This window comes from Halictus rubicundus, chromosome 4, assembly GCF_050948215.1.
Source record: "Halictus rubicundus isolate RS-2024b chromosome 4, iyHalRubi1_principal, whole genome shotgun sequence".
Lineage (NCBI taxonomy): Eukaryota > Metazoa > Arthropoda > Insecta > Hymenoptera > Halictidae > Halictus > Halictus rubicundus.
This window is the reverse complement of record NC_135152.1, coordinates 12,764,883-12,784,513: the sequence shown is the minus strand read 5'-3', so window position 1 is coordinate 12,784,513 and position 19,631 is coordinate 12,764,883. Positions and strand designations below refer to the sequence as shown.

At 41.2% G+C, this 19,631-nt stretch overlaps 1 protein-coding gene across 1 annotated transcript in view; it reads right to left on the bottom strand.

The window, feature by feature from the left end:
* Positions 1 to 53: 53 nt before the first annotated feature.
* Positions 54 to 19,631, bottom strand: part of LOC143353440 (synaptic vesicle membrane protein VAT-1 homolog-like) — a 54,913-nt gene continuing 35,335 nt past the window's right edge. Inside the window, exons 3-7 of the mRNA XM_076786781.1 lie at positions 17,226 to 17,441; positions 5,774 to 5,922; positions 5,512 to 5,671; positions 4,772 to 5,198; positions 54 to 4,170 (exon numbers count right to left, since the gene is read on the bottom strand). Of these exons, the coding sequence (XP_076642896.1) occupies positions 4,145 to 4,170; positions 4,772 to 5,198; positions 5,512 to 5,671; positions 5,774 to 5,922; positions 17,226 to 17,441 (978 nt within the window). The 3' untranslated portion in view covers positions 54 to 4,144. The remainder of the gene's footprint in view (positions 4,171 to 4,771; positions 5,199 to 5,511; positions 5,672 to 5,773; positions 5,923 to 17,225; positions 17,442 to 19,631) is intronic.

Sequence of the window (19,631 nt, the reverse complement as noted above, 5' to 3'; positions counted from 1 at the left end):
TGGGGAAGGGGGGTGGAGCTCTGGAAGATTTAGGTAGTTGTGAACAGGCAATGTTATTTTCGAAGCAATCTTTAATATAGCAACATAGTCAGTCTTACAATAATAAGCCAAAAATACAATCTATATATCGAGCTTCCGGAGAGCGGGCGAAAAATGTTTTTGTTTTCCTTCACGAGCACCCTTCGAGGGCCCCAGGAGTATTTTTTCGTGGCTAAAGAAAACAGGTGGCCTTTCGCCCGGACCTCCGAGACGAATTTTACAATTTTACACATAATTATATGATGTATCACGTTGTCAAACTGTACGTCCTGTTCTCCCACGATGCAGGTCTCGACGAACGAAAAAACGCAAAGATTTTTTTAGAAAAGTTGAAAAAAAAAGAAAGCGGAATGATTTGATTGGTCCTATTATCGGTACATCCTTTGTTAGATTTTATCTGAACTGATGCGATTCACTGGAGAGCACAGAAATGTGTTATTAATTTTAAAGTATAAATTGATTTAACGACGCATACGCGAATGGTAATTCATGGCAGTTTTGATCGGAATTGCTTCATTTTCGTTGTAAAAGACACATTAAAGCAGATAGTGGAAAAAATGGTGTAAGCAGAATTGTAAATGAAATCATTCATTTTTAATACACATTTCTGAGCTAGACGTATGAAGAGTTCTGTTGTAAGCGAATCAACTAATCTCTGGAACTCTATTGCTTTATCCCGGTTGGATTGTGTCCCTCAAATAAGTACTGAACTGCTTCAGCCTTCTTGGTTTTCAAGGACAGAGAACAAGTTGTAAAGTTCTACAGAGATATATGGTGGTCGGTACAATAAATGGTGCAGGGATGATTCCGGACCAGACTAAGGGGCAGAGATTCGAAAGGAAGTCTATAATTAAGACCCAGTCCGTTGAATTTTCGAATAGGATAATTGAATTACACTTGTAATGACTTGCTAGGCCTAGCGATTACACGAAGTTTCAAAACAGTCTTGTTCGCAGGCTCATTATCCATTTTCATGAACAAGGTGTAGAGAACACCAGACAATCTTTTAAATTTTTTTTTATTTCATGGTTTTATGTCGCATCAACTGCTAGGTTATTAGCAACATCATAATGTAAGTAAAGATAGGTTACATTATTTGATTTATCAAAAGTAGATCTTGTTAAATTGCTTGTGCAGAATGTCCACAGTGTTATAACGTTTCTTCCAAACGACTGGCAGAATCGAAAAAGGACTGTGCTAAAAGCTCTTCCGCTTCCTAGAACCATTCATTTTCAAGAATTGAATCAATAACAGCATGAACGCTCTGGGGTTTGTGCTTCAATATGAGAAATATAATTGTAAATGGTAACGACTCCACTGGCGATCAAGACTGGTTCAAAAAGTATTACAAAGCTACTTCGGGCACCGGGTATTAATTACAGACACGCTACAAATACTTCCGGACCTAAACGAATGATCAGGATAGGGAAAACGATCGATACAAATATATAGATATATTATAATATAATAGAGTTATTTGATGAAACATTTAAAGCCTTACATAAAATATACAGTATGATGTGTATCGTCGCACGTATGTGAATTAAAGTGTGTACCATGTTCTCTCGAGTGAAGGATATTACCGTCATGTTGAAATCAACTCTCTATTCTCAAATCAGTATTCTCTCTCTCTCTTTCTCTCTCTCTCTCGTTCTCTCTATCTCTCACTCTCTCACATACAAGTGTTCAAAAGATGTCTTAAAATATGCAGATCCACATTCAACCATTTCTCTCCGCGAGCTTTTATCTATTTCCACCTTTGTTTTCTTTCCTCGTCTACTCATCGTTCTCGTTTACGCAGACTGATATATTATACGTTCTTCGTGAATGTACGGGTGCTCGCGGCACCCGATTGGACTGAGAGATTCGATACGGCAGTAGTAATAGTTAATAGTCAATAATTCTTATAGTTCTTACATCATTTTTTCGTCGCGTCGACGACAACGAGCCGCGGAAGAGCGCGCGTCATCGGCTTACTTTAATTATTTACTCATTTATTTATATTTATATATATAATATGTATAGCTCCCCCCCTCCCCTCCCCTCCCCACTCGTCAGCAACTTCTCTTGTTTAATAGTGATCTTTTATTATAATATAGATATTATCGGTAATACAGAGCTAGTATCAAATTCTAACAGAATCGAGCTACATAAAAATTGTTCCAACCGTTTCGGAGAGATATGCATTTCACTCTGCATCAACGCGCTCTTTCTCGGAGCTATTTTTCAATTCGTTTCATCGTCGTCTTCCATTTTTTTTTCTTTCTCTCTCTTAATATTTCTGTCGTTCGACGTTAATAATCTCGAGTATTCTCAGCGTCCCTCGACGAGACAACGAGACGTTTAATCATTATCTCTTTCAACACCATTCGAACATCCGTTCGTTCCGATTCAACAAACCAATTGCGCTAACTTGTAACCTCACATGCAATCGTTCAAATCCCCACTCGTCAATAGATCATATGTTAAAAAAGTCGTCTACAAAATGGCATCACATGTACGTACGTTTAAAAATACAGATATTCGACTTCACGGAAACTCAGATAAATTGTTGTTTTGTTTCTTCGTTAGAAATGCTTGTTACAAAATTAAAAAAACGGAGATGTTTCGTTCTGCGATGACTTTGAAAATGGAATTGGACGTGGAGTGAAAACAATGCCGTGCTAAAAACTAGGTCTATCTTTCAGATGCTAGGAATCGAGAAAAGAATGAAGTCATCGTAATAGACGCGTGTAATCGTTGGTAAATCGTTGCAAAAGTTATCAACATTTTCATTTTTGAAATGTCCGCGCCTGTTGTGGTAGACCGAGACAGGCAGTTAGGGACATCGATTCTACAAAGTTCAAGAATGAGTATGCTTCCACCAACACTGTGAATTCTCATACTTGGCTATCGGTTAAAACTTTCAAGCTATAAAACCATCGCGACAATATACGGATAATAAAATATCATAGTAAAAACATTCTTCGTAAAAAGTAGGCGTACGTTAAAAAAAAAAAGAAAGTAACACACAGTCGCTTTTACTTTTCGGCTTTCGGGGTGGGCTTTTCCTCTGTTCTCGTGTTAACGCGATGCCCACCGTCGAAGCTCAATTAGATTACCATACTCTATTAAATTACAATAAATGGTACTATTATAGTAGTGTAAAATGTTGCTGGATATATATGTATCGCAGTAGAATAGTAGTCGATGCGAGTAGATAAAGTAGCGATTTGTTGGCCACCGCAGAATCGTTGGGCGGTCTCTCGTTGAACATTGCGATTTTCCGTAAATGGTTCCCGATAAATACGAACACAGTCGCGAGTGTAGATAGAAAAAAAGGCATTCAAAAGACACGTACGATAAAAGAGAGCAACTATCAGTTTTGTCTAAGGCCGGTCCAACGAGTCCGGGCGTCCAACAATTTATTTTATTCTTACGTGAAAATCAATTTATCATTTTGGTCAGTGTGTGAAAATAAAAATAATAGTTCTTTTATAATCTGCAAACTACTGTGGACCGCGTCGAAATTGATATTTGTATTTGGTTGTCGTTTGTCTCCCTCTATTGATCGTAGAGGGTAAATATGATTGTTACTTTTTTCTTCTTCTTTCTTTCTTTTCTTTTTTTTTGTAAATTTTCTTTCTTTTCTCCTATGCACCACTTTCTCGCTCGCGATTCTCTCTCTCTCTCTCTCTCTCTCTCTCTCGAGCTCTTTCAGCGCAAAAACAGACGAAATAAGGGAGAACAGAGTCATGCAGATGATTTTCCCGGCGAGGCGAGCCTGTTTTACCGGCTCGAAACAACCGAGCTAGACATCTTCGATGAAACTAGGCAAATTCTTGAAGCTCGATTCTTCTGTTGTCTTTCTTTATGTTATGAAGAAGTTCAAAGTTCAATCATCTGCGTACGATTCTGCGGAGATTGCTGCTGAATCAATTGTTGGATCAAATATTCAGTTTCTTCGTGCAGCAACAAAGCTGTAGTTGACCGCTTAATAATGAAGTAATATTTATCTGGAAATTCTTGATCTTCATGGGATATCAGTTTTGCTTTTTCTTATATATATATATATATATTTATATGTATATATATACGCGTGATAGAATTAGTTAGTGCCGCTAATTCAGCTCGATTCTTTTTCTTTCGAATCTAAAAACAAAATAGAAACAATATTCAATCGAGAACATGATACAAAATACACCGAATAAACCTCAACGCATTCAGAGCACTATGCGAGTGGCATAACTCTTCGTTGTGGATTTCATACTATTAGATTTTTCTGTATTTATGCTGCACAAGAAAAATTAATAGTATTTGAATGTATGATTTGGTTATTGTCCTCCTGACACTTTATGTATCGGCAAAATCTATGCTCCATGGCTAAGGGTTTTTAGTTTCTTGAACAGCAACAACAACATCAATTTTGAACCTACAAGTTACTTCCAGTAACGTCATCTAAGAATTTCCTTCCAGATTATAATGTAAAAGAAAATTTCTAAGCTTCCTTTCGGTACAGTATAGCTACTGAAAATCCTATTATTTGGATTCCAATAGGTAAAGCGTTAATAGTCTTTCGGTAGATGAAGTGTTAACAAATTTTTTAATAGATGGGGGGAATTTTTCTCTGAGATAAACTTTGTACAAAGGTCCACAGGTTGGTATTACAAGTTACTTTGCTTCCTGAATGCGTTGATTGCGTTTAGGGTACAGAGCCGCGCGGTACGGAAACGTAATTTTGTCTAGTATTTACCGCTATCAGATTTGTCTTCGGATGTTCCGTTTGTCAATTCAGGCTCCTTCTTCTTTTCTCCTTCCTCCGACTCCACGCTGGATGCTTTCTTCTCGTCGTGATTGGCCGTTTTCTTATCTTTCGCTTTTCCCTTGGCTGGCGTTGCCGGTTTCGGTTTCGGCTCGAGACTCGGGTCCAGCACGATCTTGCCGATGTTCTTGCGGTCGTGCATCTTCTGCATGGCTTCCGGCACATCCTCCAATGCCCACGTCGAATCTATTACCGGCTTAATCTTACCCTCGCCCCACATGGTGAACACTTGCTCCACCGATTGCCGCACGAACTCTTGGCTGCCGTGTTTGTACATCAGATGACGGAGGTTCAGCCCGGACAACGTTTTGTTCTCCTCGAACAGCTTTATCGGTGAGACTTTGTCCACTTGCCACCACTGCAAAACGAGCACCGTTAATAATTACTCGTAATTAGACCGCGGATCTTCATGCAAAATGAAAAATGGCTGCACCAATCGCAAGAAACAGTAGCCGTATTTAAGTTATTTCAACATTAAGTATTTTTCAACATTCAATAAGGTCAACATTCAGTGAATTTTATTGTTCTACTCGGAGCCCAATAGAGTTCTTAATATTTCTGTATGACAGAGATCCGGCAGGCATCACAAATCAATTTCTAATTAGACAGACATCCAGAAGAGGTGACGAAGAAAAAGTTAACAGGGATAGGGATTCGATTAGATCACGTACTGATCGCGCCGCCGAGAAGAAGCTCTTCATTTCTCCGGTGACCACGTTGCTGGACCCATAAAGGATGTATTTCCCCATGGGCTTCAGCAGCGCGTAGCCCTTGTTGCATTCTTCGCCGCACAGACAATCGAGAACTATATCCACGCCCTCCGGAGAGATCCTGCGAATAAAATCCAAATAAATATCCTACTCATAGATCCTCGGACATTGTCCAGTGTCCATCATCCGACGACAAAGCGGATTTCGAGAATTTGTTACGTACTTTCTGACCTCGCTGCTGTAATCCGTACCACGTTCGAGGAGGTGGTCGATGGTGCCGGCCGTTTTGAGGGACTCGTGTTTGGATTTACTGCACACACCGAAAATAGTCACGTCGTTCACTGTCTTGGCCAGCTGGACCACCGCTTGACCCTAAAACAAAAAATCAAAATGAATATCCGGGTGGGATGAGCTCGGGATAACGGTGCTCCTTTTGATCCTCGATTTCCAAGGTCGGCACACGCTTAATCTTTTTCTGCCGACCGCCGAGCTGGATTCTCACCGTAATCCTTTTTCCTTGCACAATCGAAGCCCGACGACGTTTCAGAATCGGTCGAATATTTGAATAAGCGACATTACTAAAATTTAGTTTGTGAACGTGCTGCTTGAACAGTGGAGGGTTGCTACAATTCATAGCTATAGACTGCGGATTTTATGCGTGTATGACAAATCGGTGGTAGTTGTAATTTTAAGCAGTAGAAACATTAGAAGAACAGTATTGAAGGACTAAACAAATTTTTATTTCGTTCCAGTATCTTGTAATAGATGAAGAAAATTTTTATTTTACAAAGATCCGCAGTCTACCCGATATTCAGAAGCTTACGTACCGTGTATTGTTAACAAACTCGATCCTGTACAATGTTCTCGCATTTCTCTGATGGTATGTATTGAACGAACTGTAACTGAAGAAAATTTCCCCTACTCCCTACCCCCCCCCGATTTGTCGTCGCATTTTTAAGCATTTTCTCGTCCCAATGTTGACTATCACTAGACTGCGGATGATCATGTTAAACAATCATTTAGTGAATTCGAGGAAATCAGAAATCTCAATTTTTTAAAAATGTCGCTTTCTAAATACGCTTTTGATGAAGGTGAGAGTAGTGTATTTTTCCCTACTTATTTCAGAAAAACCTTAAATGTCCGGCGCTAGTGGAACTTCCGCTACGAACAGGGACGAGAGCCAGGCAGTATAGTTCGCGGGCGTGTGTGTGCTTCCCCGATAATTTTTTCTGAACGGGGATCAATTATGCGGCTTCGATCGGTCAGATGAAGGGTCGAAGAGATACATATATACCAAGGGCAACTGTTTTCCGTCTGGCCGGTTCGAACGAGAGAGTTATAAAGCAGCCGAACGCTCACCGCTCGCGCCTCAAGTGGGGTAAAAATTGAGCGAAACGGCCGGAGATTTTCAACAGAAGCAGCATTCATTATTTCCAGGAATCGAGAGCTGACCGCGCTGCGCTGCTCTCTTCTGTCTGCGTTCTCGTCCGTTGTCGAGAGAGAATTCGATACCCAATAACATGACCAATCCGGAGGCGGCCGGAGAGGAGCCACCGGCCAGGGAAGACGACCGGGGAAGAACCAGAAGAATTTCAGGGGGAAAAAACGAGAGGAGGAGGTGGAGGAGAAGAAAGAGGTAGCGCGAGAAGGGAAAGAGAGCAGAGCCACGGCCAGAATGTTAAGAAGCCGCTCTAAATTGTGCGTCATAAAAGGGCCCGGTCGATGGATCCGCTATCTGGGAAACACGTTCTTGCATAATTCTCGGATCGTTCGAAATTATGATGGATACGAGAGCCCGGTCCCGTCAACAGAATCAGCGAATTTCGATGACCTGGTCATTTAAATTTCCCCTACCCCCCGGTTTTTCGTCACATTTTTAAGCATTTTCTCCTCCCAGCTTTGGCTATCACTAGATCTCTGATCTTTCTGCGAAATAAAAATAATAAAGAAACACCCGTCAAATGAACATGCATTTCCCCTACTAATAATTTTAAGAAGTCAAAAATAATACAATAACTTTCTATTTGACTAACCCCGTTTTATATCGAGTCCTTTGAAATTCTATTTTGTTGGAGTCGATATGCCTTTGGAGAAAACACAAGCGTACAATAAATATTTCTTTCTTTGTTTCCATTCAATTTTCTAGCATTACTTTCACCACGACTAAATAGTAGTTAAATGTGGTTAAACAACACACGTGCCAACTGTAATACTATTTGTAACCCCACTGAATCAGCACTGCGAGATAAATTCGAAAAGATGAATTGAATAATTTTCAGTTTGCTGATTTCACAGTATTTCAACCCTTTCTGGACGAATGTGAACATAGTAACGACATCATGAGTGTAACTTCTGCAGCCAAAATATCAGTATACATTTTTCCTATTATTCCCTCCGGGGAAACTATTCTTAGTATTTTAAAGAAATCTTCGTTTTCAAAGGATTAACACTAGGTTTACGGGACCCATCAAAATGACGGGTTCTAATATTTTTAATTTACGATTATTGAGATTGTGAAGATCCATCTACGTGGGATTACTCGACAAACTTATTTCCTTAGGTATATATTATTTAAAAAATGGCTGAAAACTTGGATAGACACATTCTTCTTATTTTTATAAAGTAATGTAAAATACACACTTTTAATGCTCCGTAAACCTAGTGTTAACGAAGTTGCTTCAAAGCTCGTTCAGTACAGAAAGAACTACTGTGATTTTTTCCATGAATTTATTTCGGCGGCATTAAAGATTTAACACGATTCTCGTCAACAAGTGGTTGATTTTGTGGTAGGTACGCCGACAACAAGAATTATCAGGAGTATACGGATGATTCTTGTCACGGAGGACGCTCACTAGCCCCCCGGAAGAATCATTCAGCGTGTTCATTACCTACCACCGAATATTAGGGAGTCCCCTAACCGCTCCGACGAAACGAGGAAATACGGCGCGGATTTACGGAAGCATTCTGATAGTCGGATTAACGTAATGCGGGGGATTCTGCGTCCACATATACAACGTATAAATAGTTAGTTACCGTGGATGTCGCGCGCGCGCAGTGTACACATCTGTACACGGTGAAAGGGAAAATACGAGTCGGCGCGGATGGTTGGTGGGGGGAAAGGGGGAGGGATCGAAGAAAGTGGGAAAAGTCCGACGTGATCAGGAAATGCAATTTTTCAAGTCAAGTGCTTTTCCTAGCTTTCCCGGTGAACGTGCTCCGACTCCCGGGCGTGTGTCTCCACCCCTCCCCGGTGATATATACACCGTGACAGCGGAGAAAAGTGCGGTTTTCATGCGCCCGACCGCAGCCTTCACCGAGACGACGCCGATATTGTTCCACGGGAACGAATTGTCTCCTCTGTCTAGTCCATTCCGAGAGAGGCGTAACCATCGAAGGGGCGCGCGACGCCGAACAACCGTTTAAATAAGCGATACCTCGCCGCGCGTTTCCGTTTTCGCCGTCAACCCGCTCGTTCCCATCGATTTTCGGTCCATTCTACCACGCTGATCAAACAATCGCCGTAAATCACATTATATAACGAGAGACGGCGGTTCAGTGCACCCGAGTTTCTTTCAGCATCCACGGAACGCAACGTTCTCGGAATCGTTTCATTTTGTGGGTCTGTTCTACAGGGCGATTGAACAGATGAGGTCAAGGACAGTAAACGTAATCGCGCAAGGGTACGCAGGTATTGATCCGGTGCAACTGATTTTCCTCCTGTTCCCTTGAAATGTTGTTATGGTTGCTATCGAAAGTTGATTTTTTATCTGTTCTACAGGGCGATTAAACTGTCCGGGTCAAGAATGAAGACAATCAACACCATCGCACGAGGTTAGGTGGATACAACTGATTTTCCTTCTGTTTCCTTGAAATGTAGCCAAGGTTGCTATCAAAAGTTGATTTCGGTTCTGTTCTACAGGGCGATTAAACTGTCCGGGTCAAGAATGAAGACAATCAACACCATCGCACGAGGTTAGGTGGATACAACTGATTTTCCTCCCGTTTCCTTGAAATGTAGCCAAGGTTGCTATCAAAAGTTGATTTTCGTTCTGTTCTACAGGGCGATTAAACTGTCCGGGTCAAGAATGAAGACAATCAACACAATCGCACGAGGTTAGGTGGATACAACTGATTTTCCTCCCGTTTCCTTGAAATGTAGCCAAGGTTGCTATCAAAAGTTGATTTTCGTTCTGTTCTACAGGGCGATTAAACTGTCCGGGTCAAGAATGAAGACAATCAACACCATCGCACGAGGGTAGGTGGATACAACTGATTTTCCTTCTGTTTCCTTGAAATGTAGCCAAGGTTGCTATCAAAAGTTGATTTCGGTTCTGTTCTACAGGGCGATTAAACTGTCCGGGTCAAGAATGAAGACAATCAACACAATCGCACGAGGTTAGGTGGATACAACTGATTTTCCTCCCGTTTCCTTGAAATGTAGCCAAGGTTGCTATCAAAAGTTGATTTTCGTTCTGTTCTACAGGGCGATTAAACTTTCCGAGTCAAGAATGAAGGCAATCAACACAATCGCACGAGGTTAGGTGGATACAACTGATTTTCCTTCTGTTTCCTTGAAATGTAGCCAAGGTTGCTATCAAAAGTTGATTTCGGTTCTGTTCTACAGGGCGATTAAACTGTCCGGGTCAAGGTTAGAGACTGTCAACGTAATTGTTTCAGAGGAGATATCGGTTTGGTGCAATCTATTTTCATTTAGGTCTCTTGAACCGTACCCAATGTTTCTACAATAGATTCCTAATAATAATGATTATTATTAGGTTTCGGAAGGTTTGTTCTGCGGGAAAATCAAACAGTAGCTACGTTGTAAGAAACACACAATGTGTATATGGGAATATTGAAACGTTACTGCGGCCTCTGTTATCGTTGGGTCGCGTTGATTATAGTTTCAGTAGATTTCCTACTAGACGATTCAACAACTGTGCCGCTATTATAATAGCAATTTCTATTATCGTAGGATTACATGGCTTGTGTTCCTGGGCTCATTTTCTGTTTATCGTGATTAAATAGTCCTGCCTAACCAGTGATTATGCTTCAAGAAAAGGTACAATAACTGTGGCGTGTCTGTGTGTTTAAGGGAACACTGGGTAGTATATTCGTTCTTGTTATCGCAGGATCATGTTTTTCGTGGATTTCGGCTAGGTTCTGCGGGATGATTCAACAGTTTAATCAAACAATGGCGATGTTTAAAGAAAAGATAAAGTAGTGTACCGTACAGATCATTGTTGTTATAGGATCATGTTGTTTGTGCTTCTCGTTGAGTTTATACTGCAGGGTGATTGACCCTTGTGCCAACACCCAACATTTTCTACGACGTACGAGAAACATCGCACTTCATAATTTCAACACATAATTTTATATACCAACAAGGAATTGAAAAATGTTTCAACAAAAAAGTGGAAGACCAAGGATCGCATTTTCCAAATTCTACGCAACTCTTCTATAGCATTCACTTTGTTTGTGGTTCTCGTTGAGTTTATACTGCAGGGTGATTGACCCTTGTGCCAACACCCAACATTTTCTACGACGTACGAGAAACATCGCAGTTCATAATTTCAACACATAATTTTATATACCAACAAGGAATTGAAAAATGTTTCAACAAAAAGTGGAAGACCAAGGATCGCATTTTCCAAATTGTACGCAACCCTCCTATAGCATTCACCAAATTCAACCCTCGAATTTAATATATTGACTGCTGCTTCAACCGCGTAAGGATGACATTACCTCTTCACAAGGGTGTACAGATATGAATTTATACTGTAACACATTGCAGGAAATTAATTTTCACAAGGACCGAAGGATGCAGAAGAGTGAAAAGACTAATCATAATTGCGTCTATGCAGTTACGGTTTCAATACCGAGTCTCGCCGATTTTATTGGATCTTCGGAGGGTGGTGTTCGGCAAGCTCCGTCCCAAACATGGCGATTAACTTATCCAGATACTAGCCAGCGATAGCGAACGCGCGGAGGTCGATTAACCGAGAGCCATAATACTCGCGATTTCACGGGGCCGTGACTGCGTTCGCCCTTCCTCACCGAAGGGTTCGGGGCGCGCGCGATCAAACACAGTTCGCTCGTTTGCGCTTAGGTGACCCCTTCACCCCCGGAAAAATGCACCCCCTAGAATTTACCGAAGAAATTACAAATCAGTCGCTCGGACTACGCCCGGCTGTTTCTGGCGTTGAGCAATTACGAGTGTACCGAGACGGACAAGGTTACTGCCCCACGAGCACACAAGTTACCCCCGCGAGTCATCCCGTTGCTCGCTGCAAACGGGAAGGGATGATTCTCTCTGTCTCTCTTTCGCTCTCTCTATCTCTCTATCTCTATCCCTCGGTTTTCTCTGTGAACGTCGTCGAAGGCGAAGAAGAAGGCATCCGGGCTCGGCTGAGGGGTTAGGGGAAGGCGTCGGGATCAATACGGCTCAACAGGTTACACTCGAAGCTAACTACATCGCCCCCGCAGTCCTGTACCGCGTTGCACACTGGACCGTTATAACATAAAATAGGTGGAATAAATTGAAAATTTCATCATAATCGTCGAATAGGTTAACCCCTTGCGGTCCTACGTGTTTCCTATCTTTCTCTTCAAAACTTTCCACGAAATTATATAAATATCAATTATACAGGTTGAGGCACCTAACTCGATCACCTCGAATCAATTCTAAATTTTTCGTTGTACAAAACGATTATTTCTACAGATGTTATACGGTATCGAGGGGACACATGGCGGCGAGTTCAAGGTCAACCTTGATTTTTTCAATAGAAACGTATAATTTGTATGCACCAATCGATGCAGTTGTTCTCTCTAAAAAAAAATAGGAACCCATGGATGTCGAAAATGAATAGTTTGGCAGATATTTTAATTTAAATATAGCTGAAAAAACATCGGATAAAGAATAAAGTTTACGCAGAGGCTAACGATAAAAGTGCATTGCTCGATATGCAGGACAGTATCATAAACGAATGTTGTGTATAGTAAAGTATCGCTCGATTACATCTGTTAAATGAACATTACATTTTTTGTAAATGATTATTACTAGACAATGGATTTTAGATTAAGAGAATTTAAGAGCTTCAATGTATAAATCCCAGCTTATTCAAATTATTAAAAAAACAACGAGTCTTCCATTTGGCTCCGGTTCAATGTAGTCGATGCATTTTTATTTTGCAGAAAAATCCGCAGTCTGTTACATAACTAAAGTTAAAATATCTCCGAAACTAATCCTTTTTCGACGTACATGGGCTAACACATTTTTACAGAGAATATAAAACTGCATCGATTGGTGCATACAAAATATATGGTACCATTTAAAAAGTCAGTCCTTCATAAGCCCTTGACGCGTCTACCTACAAAAAAAAAAAAAAACTAATAACACCAGTATGCGCATCTCGTGAAATCATTTAATCTCCGTCAAAATATTTCTCGCTGCGATTAATAACAATGACGTGAATCCAAGTGGTAATATCCGAGACACCCTGTATACGACAAGACTTATCATTGCATTTACTCCTATCGTTAAAGGGAATATTTCCTACACTGAAAATATAAATTATTACAATTATGGACAATTTGTTCGATCGTTAAAAAAGAATTAGAGAATAAAGTCGACAGTTGTATATACATGATCAAAAAAAAAAGTGGAGGTACTTCGCTCAGCCAATTGCGGATAAAAAAAATTCCCAGAAGAAGGTTGATTTTTCGACACGGTCCGACAGGTGTAACACCCCTTGAAAGAATCGATCTTCTGAAGAATCGAATCGGAATCGAGCATCCCTAGTTGGAAGTTGAGACGACGAAAATCTACGGGGGGATGCTGCCGGTGTGCACGAGAGAGCCATGGGGGTGTGGGGGTTGCCCTGGCAACCCTTCGTTCTCTCATCGACCACCGTCACGGGCCGCGCCCGTCTGAGACCGCACCACCACCATAGTCATCGCCATATCCCCCACCATGCAACCCCCGAACGTCACCGCCACCCCCGGGTCACGTGTACCGGCGCCCTTAAGCTCCGTTCACACGGACCGGCTTAATTCGATTTCGCGTCTCCGGCTTCCGGGCCAGACACTATTGCTATCCAACACCGTTGTTTACCGTGCAGCTAAGCGCGTGCCCGGATACCATTCTCCGCGGATTTTGCCGAGAAACTTAACAATCGCGAGCCCGTGCAGAATTTTCGGACACGCACTCGCGAGAAAACCATCTTTCGCGATGCGGATCTGGATTTACGAGAATCCGCACAGTTGTCGCACAAAAGAGCCATAGGTATCGCAAGTTGCAAAACTTTTTCAATTTAGTGAATTTTGCGATTCTGAATGTTTTAAACGTTTTAGTGATTTATATCGCAGTGTCGCACAATCTTTAATCATTTCCGGCTCGCAGGGACCTGAATAACTTTGTGCCTGTGCGTAACATACATTTTAAAACTTTTTTATATCGCAAGCATACTTTACTTTTCCCTTCGACCAATAGTTATATAAAAGCGTTACGTATCACGTAGTGAATTAATCCTTCTAACATCCATAAAAAATTCGAGTCGTTCGGTCCAATTTAAAAAAATTTATTCCTAATTATTTTATTCAATTTTCGCCTCCAGAGTGCGAAATGGACTTGACGTAACAGAATTAAATGCGCCTTGCGTTTCTTTACTTTCACTCCATTTTAAATTGTATTGCTCCACTGGAATTGCTCATCGCAGACTGCGTCTAATTTCTTTAGTTCTACCTCACCTTAAAATCGTCTCATCTTCGTTGATTCTATTCTTTGCACTTTTTCTTCTCGCCTTTCGCGGATCAATAGAATTATTCGCAGTTACTTATCCCTTAATCAAGCCGGGCACTTCTCACTCGGATTTAAAGCTGTCTGGAGTAAGCAAGGGTCCCACAAAGTGTCAGCAGATAGACGAATCTACCCTAAGCCTGGCTAAGAGTTAAACTGCTTTAATACTCCATAAATGGGAGGCAACGAATTTGGTGATTAGGACTGCGGGTCTCTGTGTAAAATAGAAATCTTCGTCTCTAAAATCACCTGTAAATTCTTTGCTTCTAAATTTAATAATAAGACGAGATCATCGGGACATTTAAATTGTTTTACTGTTCTAAATTTCATCTACTCGTTTTTGTGATAAATGCATAAAATCCGCAGTCTATTAATAATAGTAGGCTATGAACTAGACCGTACACTTATGAACTCTGTCATCTACATACAGAATAGTTGGAAACGACTTAAATTTGTTGATCAACTATTTCCATCTATCTGTTCCCATCGATTCGCAGAGTGACTAAAAACTTTCGTGTTGAAATTCATGAACTGATTTAAATCCAAGAGTGCGCTTTGTTTTCTATGCATACACGAGAAGCTTTCACCGCGAGAAACCCGGGAACCATTTTCTCTTGGAACAGTCGAATTGAAACACAACTTTGAAAATTGAAGAATCGTTGCGTGCCCAATGGTCGAACTTGGCTGGTACGTTGATCGTCGAATTACAACAAAATGGCCCACGACTTCAAAGTAATTTATTCAAGTGAACTGAAACTGAGATGTTCGAAATGGCTCTTAATTTTTTCGTTCACAACTACTGAAATTACAAAAATATTTTCAGAAGCAGCACTTAAGTAACACAAAAAAAAAAATGAAAAATAATTCTGGTAAGTATTTAACGGCATACTGCAGAAAAGAAATTTTTATTACAGATATGAAAATAAAAGTAAAAGTATAAAATAATTCTGATAAGCATTCACAGTAAATGCCGAGGAGACCGAAATATGGAAAAATATATTTGACAAAATCATTTCTCTTAGTTCCCACGTTGGGACATTTTTACCTTTAAGCAAGCGGTATAAAAAATTACAATTTCACGCTAAAAGATGGCAACAAAATCAATACGAACTGTGGTCCAAATTAGGCTGCTTTCCCCTTCACAATTTTTCAAATCTGGATTTATTCAATTTTTGCGCCAGGCTCTTCAATTAGTTTCTAAACCTGTTCACAGAACGGTGTCACTCACGCATGCTCGACGTGGCATTCATCGTATTAAAAGCGCTCTTGCATTATCGTGTTTCAATCCCCTACGCTTCATATGAATGTAATAAACGTCGGTCCAAGCACAAAAGGCTGCCAGTTCATTTTGACTGCTGCGAAGGTTTCAGAATTAAGGTGTCGTCGGCCGGAAGCCAGTTAGGGAGTGATGGAAGTGTATGTTGACTCTGGATGGGTGTGGGAGGGTGGCATCGAGGAAATGGTAAATGATGTGGTTAGCGGGACATTCTTGTATTTCCGTTGGCTGATCGGGGAACGTTGCAGTTCTCTTTGTTCAGGGTTTCGAGAGAGTGCGAGCCGTGACCTTTTGCACAAAATTCTCTCTCCGCTTTTCGCTGGCGTGCAACCTCGACGGAATAACATATTCGTGCGCGCGCTGCGGGATTTTACAATAAATGCCGTCGAGTCAATTTCAGCAAATGATTCGACGCAATATTCTACCGTCAGCTGAAATACATTTTTTGATACTGCACGCTTCTACGTTCATTCGATCGATCGACTTTGAAAAATCTGATTTCGCTTGGTCAGTTGAATAATTGAATGAAGCTTTAAGTTGGAATTTAGCCTGACTAAAAGACGATTTTAATTACTACTTCTCTTCTTTAACGTTCTTACGAGTTTTACAATGACCTCTGGGAGTTCAACAATGTTCTAACCAGGCTTGAACGGCAAACTAATCTATAAAGGGGGCTCTGGCAACTGATCAAAGCTGACGTTAATGGAGACTGCTTCGTACCGTACTGAATGTGTCACTTTCTCGCTGTCATGACAACGTTTTGTTGACCTAAACCTCCCCTCGTGGTCCCTCGACTCTCCAGGCTAATATGTCGTTAGGTGCTACAATTATGTAGCAAGAGGCACTCGTCTCTATTCAGTAAAACAATAGACCTTGTAAACTTAAAAAACCTGACCTTCAATGCACTTCTACTTTTACTCAATCTTGTACACTTTTTTGACTTATTCCCTAATCAATTTCTACAAAGATTTTTCAAAATAACTTGCCCCGTCATTACGTATACATTAAAATATGTACGGAGTGTTTCAATATTTTCTGTCCGATATTTATATACACTTGAATTTTAAAAATCGAAATTTCCCAGGAAAATATTCTATTCTTTCTTCCGAACATCATTTCCGTTCGTAGCGTGACATCCTGTACGAAAAGTAAACGGCTCCGCAAGGGGCACCATAATCTCCAGAAACGTGAGAAGTATCGGAAGAAAAGCGGCGGTGTTAAGCAACCATGATCCTCACCAAATGGGGACAACGATAGTTCACGTTAGCTGTAACAACACCCCGTACACGTGTACGACATATTTCGGTCCAATCGCAGAAACCCTCCGCGCGTGTCTAGCTCTATTTCCGCAGCAAAAAAACGCGATACGAATTTCAGATTACACCCGCGAATTTGACAATTAAGCAACACCCGCGTTTGTTGCTTGAGGAGGATTTCGTGTTACTCGTGGATCAAGCGAGCAGCGAGGATTGGATCGATACTTTTAGCGATTTTGTTGATACTGCGCTGCGGTCGATTTTTAATTTTTGATATTATTGTAATTTTATTTTAATTCTATGTTTGTTGACACGTCGTTCTAGTGCGAAAATGATGAGCGTAACTTACCACACCCCCGCCAGCGCTGTGCAGCAGAAGACTCTTGCCGGGAGTCAGGTTGGCCAGCTTGAACAGCAGGATGTAAGCGACGGTGTAGTTCATAGTGATCGCCGCTGCATCGAGGTAGCTCAAACCGGGTGGCAACGCGAAAACGGACGTCGCCGGCACGACAACGAGCTCCGCCCACGCTTTGTGATCAGGAAACGCGACCACTCGATCGCCCACCTAAAAGCAAACAGCCGAACGTACATTAATTGATCCAGTCCGTTCCGAGCCGGATTCCTCCGCCAGAGAAATCCGTACATTCCTCGCATTCCACCCTACATTTTCCTTATCAATCTACTAAACGAACAGGATCTTTCAAATCCTTAATCTTTTGAGGACACGTGTCGTCATATTGGAGGCACATTAGGTTCACGTATTTAACCCCTGGACGATTAGACCAGTTTTACAATAATTGATAATGTTTGAAACTATTCACTGCTTTCATCAATTTTTTGAAACATACTTTTGGCGATACAACCAGCTGTACATTTAACTTAATCGCTAGAAACTGTGGAATTTAGTGAGGACTTTTCATGCTCTGGGTCACAATAGACCCAGGTTCCAGGAGAGGTCGTAGGAGAGTTAACCCTTAACAGTCCGGAAGTATTTCAAGTTTACTTCCCCCACCAGGTCCAAGCTATTTTTCATACGAAGAGAAACTGTGGAGTCAGCATTTTTATACCAAGTATAGAAAGGAAAATATGTATATTTTAGTGAAAATTGATTAACCCTTTGCAGTCGAAGCTGTTTTAACTCCAAAACGAAACATTTCTTCCGACCTAGAATATTTCCCTTCTATATAATTTTTTTTTCATGTCATACATACAAAAATGGTGCAATTTACTCGTACGATACTGAAGTGTTTAGTAATTTATTGAATACAAACAAATTTAATAATTTGAAGAATATTTTGAATAATGATACAGCAATTTTTAGTGGCGCTTTACAGTCGCCATTCTAGTGCTAAGGGTTAATATATATTCAGAGTAATAGGACAAGAAGATGATTTAAATTTGACTTTTGCCGCCATGTACGCAGCATTGGTCCGTTAAGGGTTAATTCTTCGAGACGCAAATAAATCGACAAACAAGACGAGCTCCACAGAATTGACTCATCCGAAACGGTCTCCCTTCTCCGTCATCAATTACGAAACAGCCTGTGCCGCTCTCAGATATCATCCCCCCGGATAGGCAAAACCCACTTCGGACGTCATCTAGGAGCATACGAAAAGGGATCGGGGGTGCCTCGAGCCTGTTTTCCCCGGCATATTTGCGAATAGCGGGGAAACCACTCCCGGACAGGTTCGACGGGGCTCGGGCACGCTAGTTCCCCGTTTAGCCCGGCCTTGAATTTTTCACCCACTAATCTTTCCACGAGGGTGGAGTCCCACGGTGCTTTTCCAGAACGGCGTGACGTCTCTGCGAAGCGAAATCGCCTCGGGCTGGTCCATTTTCGCGACTCGCGAAGGTCTGCGAAGGTCGTGAGGGGCGGTGGACCGTTTTAAGGGGTCGCCGCACGCTCGCAGAAAAAGAAATACAGCCGCCATCGGCGCTCCTTCTTTCTCTCAAAGCCCTCTTTGTCAAAGAAGTCCCGTAAAATTGTACCGAGCTCGATTTTATTTTCCTTCTCATCCCCCTATGTCCTCCCTTCTACCCAAAAGCAAACCCTTGTTTTCTTAGCTGTAGCTCTACGACTGATCCGCAATTTTTTAAATTAATCGTTAAGTTCATTCTGCCTTGGAGAACAGAAAGGCTGCAATGTTTTATTTTTCATTTATTTATCATTTGAAAGCTTCAGGAACGACGTCTGTGCGCACTGTACCGACTCCGTTGTATTGTGGCTTGTGTTGTATTATTTATGTACGCTGACTCTCTAATATTTCAAAATTGGTTACACAAGAGAAGATTATTCGAGAAGATACAGGTTCTTGCGTCATTGTTTAGTTTCTAACATACAACGTTTCAGAAGGAAACTAATGGTTAAATTACGAGACTGTAAACGAACTAAAATTGCATTTCCTTTTCAAATATAAGTGTATTATTCGATAAAATGGATGTGAAATGCAATTGTATTTTCGTGTCAATTTAATCTGCAAAAGCGTAATATTATCCTACAGTCATTTGTATAGCCGTTCCTGATGGACGTGTATGAAAGTTGATAACGCACAAGGGTGGAAAGCAATTCGACTACAAAAATCAAGTCAAAAAGTAAATCAAGTAAAATCGTGTGCTAGAGCGAACGGTATACAAATTTATAACTTTCCCCTATCCTTGTCAGCATAAAGAGAGCATATCGGAGGGTTAATTCCACCCCTGATTTTCCGTCGAAGGGAGGCCATCTCGCGCAGTAAGTACACAAGTTCCCCAAGAA